Source organism: Tenrec ecaudatus, chromosome X (genome assembly GCF_050624435.1).
Source record: "Tenrec ecaudatus isolate mTenEca1 chromosome X, mTenEca1.hap1, whole genome shotgun sequence".
NCBI classification, from domain to species: domain Eukaryota; kingdom Metazoa; phylum Chordata; class Mammalia; order Afrosoricida; family Tenrecidae; genus Tenrec; species Tenrec ecaudatus.
Window position 1 is genome coordinate 164,774,679 of NC_134548.1, and position 6,669 is coordinate 164,781,347.

Genomic DNA, 6,669 nt, shown 5'->3' on the forward strand with positions numbered 1-6,669 from the left:
GGTTTGGCGGGCATGGAGTGTGAGACCAGACGACCTTATGGCTGAAGACGTGGGATGGTGACTTGATGCCTCTGGGCACCTGTCATAAGCAGCACGAGCTGTACCTTGATGAGGCAGCAGGGGCCGGCTCCTTCTCACCCTTCACGCTTAAGCATTCGGATAGGCCATTTTCTGGTGGGCTTCACTTAAAAAATGGGGGATGATGACTCCCGCCTCGTCCCCACCAGCCCACTCGAGACCAGGTCAAATCTCATGCAGCCACGCTAGCATGCATTCATGGGCTCCTAGCGTTCCTGCTCTTTGCAATGAGTGAGACCCTGACCACAAAACCACAATTCTCCTGAGCGTCCGCGCTCGGATCAAACTCCCTTTCTTTCGAGCTCGGAGCAGGAGGCGAGCTCGCAGTCGGGAGCTCGGTGGAGAGGACGGGTTCGAGCCCTCCCTGGGCAGCGGCCTCGCCGGGGGCTCGAGGACATTTCCCGGGACGCCTTGGTCACCGCAAGGGCAGACCCAGGCGGCGACCCCGGACAGCCGAAGCCGAGGCTGCAGTGGGTGCCAACCGCGGAGGGGATGGAAGCAGCTGGCGGGCCTCGGGGTTTGAAAGCAGAGACTCGGGCCGCGCCCAATCGGTGTCGGCGCCCGCTTAATATGCATGAGGAGGGCGGCCAATGGGCGGGCGAGGAGGTTGTTTTAAACGGAGGCGCCCGCTGGCCAATCAGGCGGCTCTCGTGGCGGCAGCTAGCGCGAGGCTGGGAGCCGAGCGGCGCGTCGTGCCCTGCGCTGCCCAGAGCCCGAACAATACAGGTACGCTCTGCGACCGCCGCCACCGCCGCCGCCGCCACGCGGCCCGCCGCCCCCTGCGGGGCCCGGCAGCTGGCGACCGCGAGGGCGGCTCGCGGCGGACCCGGGCGCGGCGGCCCCCGGCTCGCGCGGGGCCAGCGGGCGGCGAGCAAAGTTCGCGCGGGGCCAACGGGCGGCGGAGCCGCTGCGGGAACATGGCCGTCACGGGGGCGCCCGGGGCGGGTGGCGCGACTGGCGCTGGCGGGCTAGGCGGCCGGCGGCGCACGGACCGGGCGTCGCGGGGCTGCTCCGATCTGGGCCCTGCAGGCGACGGCCGCCGGAGAGCCGAGGCCGAACGCCGGGGCCGCGCGGCGCCTTTGTTCGCCTGCCGGGGGCTCCGCGCCGGGGGTCCGACCGGGCGTCGGGCGGCGCGGCGGCAGGGGTGCCCGGGTCGCTTTGTTCGCCGCCGCCGCCGCCGCCGCGCCGGCCGCGCGCGATCAGCCATTTTAGCGAGCGGGGCTTCGCGACGCGGCGGACGCCACCGCCACCCCGACCCTCTGCGCACCGCCGCCCCCGGTCCTGCGCGTCCCCCGGGGGTGGCAGCTGCGGATTTCAGGGGCACTTTCTTTCATGGGGAAGCTTTTGACAAAATGGAAGGTGAATTACGGGAGTCTGGGTGACCCAGCGCCAGCTAAGCCGCTCTGCCTGCCGGCGGGGGCTGCCCTGAGTCGAGTCGCGCCCCGCCCTGCCCTGCCTTGCCTGGGCCACCCACCGCCGCTTCCCGCACCGCCCTTCAGACGGCTCAGTTTGAGGGCAGCGTCGTGGTTTTGCTGGATGACCTTGGGTGTGGAAAAGGAAAAGATGGCGGGAAGCTGGGGGGGGGGGTGGGACAGGGACGATGACACGCCATCGCCGCATTTTTATTTGGAAACTTTGGAGAAAGTGTTCCTGGCAGAACGTGCATTCCGCCACACCTTAGAGCAGGATTAACCCTTGAGATGCCCCACCCCCTTTGCCTGGAGGCCAGTGATGGCTTTGAACTAATAGTACTGAGAGATCTGCCTGCTATGCGCATCGTCCTTGTAAAAGCCTTTTCCAGAAGCCAAGATCTATTCAGACTCAGGAGGCCAAGCCGGCGGTGAGGGGAGGGGGGAGGATAGGTTGCCCCTGACAGCTTCCCTGCTCGATCCGGGTTCCACGGTGAGGACCCTTGGGGTTGTTTTTCAGTGGGAGTAAAACGGATCACCAGCCCGCCTGAGGTCAGCAAGCGCTGCCCCCCCCGCCCCCACACACACACCTTCTCCACTCGTGCTCCTTCTGCCTCAGCGCTTTTGTGCCTGTGCTTTCCAGAACATACTAGTTCTGAGGAGGACTGCCGAGCCCAGCACCCTCCTCCAGTCGGAGCTGGGATCTGTGTGGAGAACTTGCTGGCTTACCTGGAAGTTAATGCCCCACCAGCCAGTTCCCTTTCCTCTGGCCACAAGTTAACTGATGGGTGGGGAGGCTGCCAGTGGCCCTGGGCCACACAACACTCTGCCTTTAGTTTAGACTACAGTTCAGATTCATTTTCCCTTGTGTTTTTATTTTTGTTCCCCCCACCTCCCTTTCTTTGTCTCTTCCTCGATCACAGTCAGGATGGCGAAAGGGGACCCCAAGAAACCAAAGGGCAAGATGTCTGCTTACGCCTTCTTTGTGCAGACGTGCAGAGAGGAACATAAGAAGAAAAACCCAGAAGTCCCTGTCAATTTTGCCGAATTTTCCAAGAAGTGTTCTGAACGGTGGAAGGTAATTTTCAGATTGGTCTTCTGGTCTTCAATTTCACACCTGGGTGGTCCCTGGCCACCCATTACCTCCTGTCTCCAGAGTCAGCCCCCCCTCCTATTTCCTGAGGCATGTATGTCTGTGTGGGCTTTTGTTTGATCCCTTGCACTGGCCCTTTTCATCGAATTCATGACCGAACAGGTAACATGCTTACTGTGTTTGCAGACCATGTCTGGGAAGGAGAAATCCAAATTTGATGAGATGGCAAAGGCGGACAAAGTGCGCTATGACCGGGAAATGAAGGATTATGGGCCAGCTAAGGGCAGCAAGAAGAAGAAGGACCCCAACGCTCCCAAACGGCCACCGTAAGTGCCTAGAACTTTGGAAGAACCGTTGCACCCTGTGTATGAGGTGTCTCTGTGTTTCAGATATGGACTTTAGCTGTTGTAAATGTCATGCTATTTCTGCCGCACTTTTTGTACTTTTGAGCGTTACATGCAGGGCTATGGAATTCCCAAGGTAAGGCAGAGGTGATGGTGGGGGGGAGGTCTGTCCTCTAGCTCTTCCTGTCCCATCAGCTGGGGAAAAATACAGGTGGAGAGAACAGGCAGGTCTCAATTCTGCAGCCCCTCTTCATGCCATGAAACCATAGCATTGCCTTTCTGTTGCCAACTCTCTCTCCCCAGGTCAGGATTCTTCCTCTTCTGTTCTGAATTCCGCCCCAAGATCAAATCTACAAACCCTGGCATCTCCATTGGTGACGTGGCCAAAAAACTGGGTGAGATGTGGAATAACTTGAGTGACAGCGAGAAGCAGCCTTACATCAACAAGGCGGCAAAGCTGAAGGAGAAGTATGAAAAGGTAAAGGGGCACCCAAGGGCCCACCTGGCTCCCTTGAGCCCCCAGTGCCTGGGTGGGTGGGCAAGCAATATCCCAGGAGGGCGTGGCTTGGCTAGACTTTACTCCTTTGTGTTAGTCCTGTTTCACTGGTGTGTGTGGGGGGGGGGGGCGGCTGTAGCCAGAGGGGGGGTATCGCTTCAGGGAGAATGTACTCCCCTTTCCTGCCAGGATGTTGCGGACTATAAGTCTAAGGCCAAGTTTGATGGTGCGAAAGGTCCTGCCAAAGTTACCCGGAAAAAGGTGGAAGAGGAAGATGAAGAAGATGAGGAGGAGGAAGAGGAGGAGGAGGAGGAGGAGGAGGAAGATGAATAAAGAACGGTTTCTTTGTCTCCTTGTGAATACCTTAGAGTAGGGAGCGCCCGGGATTTCCGTGTCTCGTTACCCTCATTAGGTTTACTTCCACAGTTGGATCATGATCATAGTGTCGTCTTTCAAAGTGCTCTAGAACCCGTCCAAGGTCTACTTGACGCTGTCAGGGTGTCCGGAGCACCTCGGAACTGTATCAAAATTGTACATATTTCCATGCATTTGTAAAAGAAAAGGCACTTGTGGGCCCCTAGCTCTGTGCACTTTGCTGTGGAGCTGACAAGGCATTTAAGCAGTTCTGGCCACTTGTTTGTTGTTTGTTTCCTTAGTGAGGTGTGTTCACTAAATGGTGATCGGCTAGGAATCCCGCGTTCTGCACTGTACATATCTATAGTTTGTAAAGAAACAAAGCGAAAGAAAGAAGGAAGTAGCCAGGACACACACTCTGGCATCGAGGCTGGGGTGGGGGGTGGGGGAGGTGCCCTTAGAAAGGGCCGGAGCTCAGGGCATGCACTGTGAAGCTGACCTGTTGACACTGCGGTGGCCGTCCATTTAGCTTCAGGTTGTCTTGTTTGTTTTTTTTGTATATAGTGACATAGCTGGCATGAGAAGTGTTTGCAATTTTTTTTTCTTTTCAAAAAAATTTTTTTTGTTTAGGACGGTCGTTTCAAAGGTGTTTTTGAGTGAACTGTCGATCTCTTCATTGTCAGCAAAGAGCCGCTGTACTGATGGAACCGTCTGTACTTAAACACACTTTGCAATGTTCTGGGGTTTTTTTTGTATGTTTAGAATGCTGACATGTTTTTGAAGTTAAATAAACAGTATTACATTTTTTCCAACTGCTCTTTCTAGCTGACTGAGTTTCTGAAAAGCAGTAAGGCGTCTTTATGGTTACCCTGCCCACCCATTGGGCAGGCAGCTGGCATCCCTGTGGGCCTGTAGCTTTTCCCATAGCCCAACTTCCTCGGAGTGAAGGTGGAGGAGGGTGGTGCTCATGACAATATGTTTAAGTGACATCAAGGTGAAGGCAAGTCGATACCAGTGACTTATTTGAGTAGGGGCTGGCTACGGCTTCAAAGTCAAATTCAGCACTATCGAGTTGATTCCAACTCCTGGCCACCATGTAGGACAGGGTAGAATTACCCCTATGAATTTCTGTGGAGACTACAGAAGTAGTAAACCTCATTTATTTTCTGCTGAGCAGCTGGTGGTTAGATTGAGCCTAGTACTGCCCAAGGCTTAATTTTTAGCTCCCAAGTTGGGGCCCATGCAATGCCAAAATAAAGGCCTGGACTTTGCTTTTCCATCCTCCCTCAGCAGGCCAGGATTTGCTTGTTCTTAGCTTTGGGGAAAGTCTTCCTGCGGTGTCCTGGGCCTCGGGCCAGGGGCATATCTTTCTTCCTACCTTCCTCAGTCAAACGCCAAGCAGCACCTGAGTTGCAGGGCGAGGGGGTCAAGTTAGGGTCACCTGACGTGACCACCATTGTCCCAAAGTGGCCAGATATATGCAGTACAACACAGAATGACTGCCTACTGGGAACGTGACCACTTGGGCCACACACATAGATTGTCAAATATTCAAACCGGAAAGGCTTGTTTGGCCCCTTTCTTGGTGTAGGGCTGAACTTCTCTCCATGAAAGAACCAGTTCCTAGCTGTGTGCCCCAGCCAGCTTCCCATCTACCACACTGGAGGGAATTGTCACAGCTAGGTATAGCGAATACCTGGCATTAACACTTGTGTCCTTCCCATTTGAAGCTTGGGGACCTTCAGTCATGTTTGGATGACATGGCTCAGGAGAAAACACCTTCGCTTAGAACTCATAATTTGACAGCTGTCGGTTTCTGGGCTGTCGGTTTCTGGTAGGCCCAAGGCATGGTCACGATCAGCCAGCTCTCAAATCCCTGTCTATCACCATTCCCTTTCACATCAGAACTTTTTGTCCCCAATCCATTCTAGGTCAAGGAAGTGCCATGAAATTAAAAAACCGTGGTGGGGCAGTTGGCTTGATTACCCCTCCTGCTGCAGCCAAAGCTGCTGCCATCCTGCTGCGCGCAGAGCCAGGCGAGCTCATCAAGGAGTGATTCCTAGCGGCGAGCGGTGCCTCTCTAACTAGACGGATCAGCTACAGAGGGCCAAAGGGGTGGGGGCCCTCCCAGGGGGCCCTCCCATAGGGAAGTACTCTGATTAAGCTGAAACAAGAGTATGAAAGAGCCGTTCCAGTTGAGAGCACTTAGCCTGTGATCCAGTGCGGCTTTAACATCCCACAAGTGGGGGGCAGAAAAATTTACAATCCTGGAGGCTTTACTCGGGTGCTGGCTTTCGGGAAAGGCCCTTTAGCTGTTGTTCTTTGATTGCTGGGTGACCTGCACAAGGCCTGCCATTTCCATCCATTCCCTTTGCTGACTTGTCTGTACCTGATCTGCTCTTTCTTCTGTCCCAAAAGCCATTGGCTTAAAACATGCCCTAAGCTTCTGTTGCCTCTTACCAAGGAAACCCCATTCCGGAATGGGGTTTCATCCACAGGGACGGGGGCTAGGATTTCCAGCATGGATTTGAGGGTGCGAAATTCATTAACAGCACCTTCAGGATGCCCATCATAAGCTCACTCTTCTTAACAGGATGAAATTCATGCAGCATGATGTCACCTAAAACTCCAGGCTCAGTTTGATTTCTCCGTCCACAGATAGTCCTGCAATGTCAACCTGTTACATTGCTTTTGTCAAAAACACGGTATCTACGTCATTCTCTCCTTACCCTCTCACCTCACTTGTGATATTTCAAAACTTTGGGAAGAGCACGGCTGTGATGTAGCAACTCAGAGTCTCCTGGGTGTCCTGGGGCACATACATTTGGGGGCGTGGAAGGATGTATTCATTCCCTGTAATAAAGTCTTAATCAGTCTTAGAAAAAAAATTCTTCC

The 6,669-nt window shown here is 54.8% G+C and overlaps 1 protein-coding gene across 1 annotated transcript; it reads left to right on the top strand.

The window, feature by feature from the left end:
- The first annotated feature begins 723 nt into the window (after positions 1–723).
- On the top strand, positions 724–4,563 carry HMGB3 (high mobility group box 3). The gene is made up of 5 exons (XM_075538533.1): positions 724–804; positions 2,411–2,565; positions 2,767–2,906; positions 3,228–3,402; positions 3,610–4,563. The coding sequence occupies exons 2-5, from the start codon at positions 2,416–2,418 to the stop codon at positions 3,751–3,753; spliced, it is 609 nt and encodes a 202-aa protein (XP_075394648.1). The 5' UTR covers positions 724–804; positions 2,411–2,415; the 3' UTR covers positions 3,754–4,563.
- The last annotated feature ends 2,106 nt before the right edge of the window (positions 4,564–6,669 follow it).

Bases quoted from the DNA above. Each gene is read 5' to 3' on its own strand.
- HMGB3 (XM_075538533.1), top strand. From the start codon at position 2,416: ATGGCGAAAGGGGACCCCAAGAAACCAAAGGGCAAGATGTCTGCTTAC. The intron at 2,907-3,227 runs GTAAGTGCCTAG...CTCTCTCCCCAG, and splicing joins AACGCTCCCAAACGGCCACC to GTCAGGATTCTTCCTCTTCT. The intron at 3,403-3,609 runs GTAAAGGGGCAC...CTTTCCTGCCAG, and splicing joins TGAAGGAGAAGTATGAAAAG to GATGTTGCGGACTATAAGTC.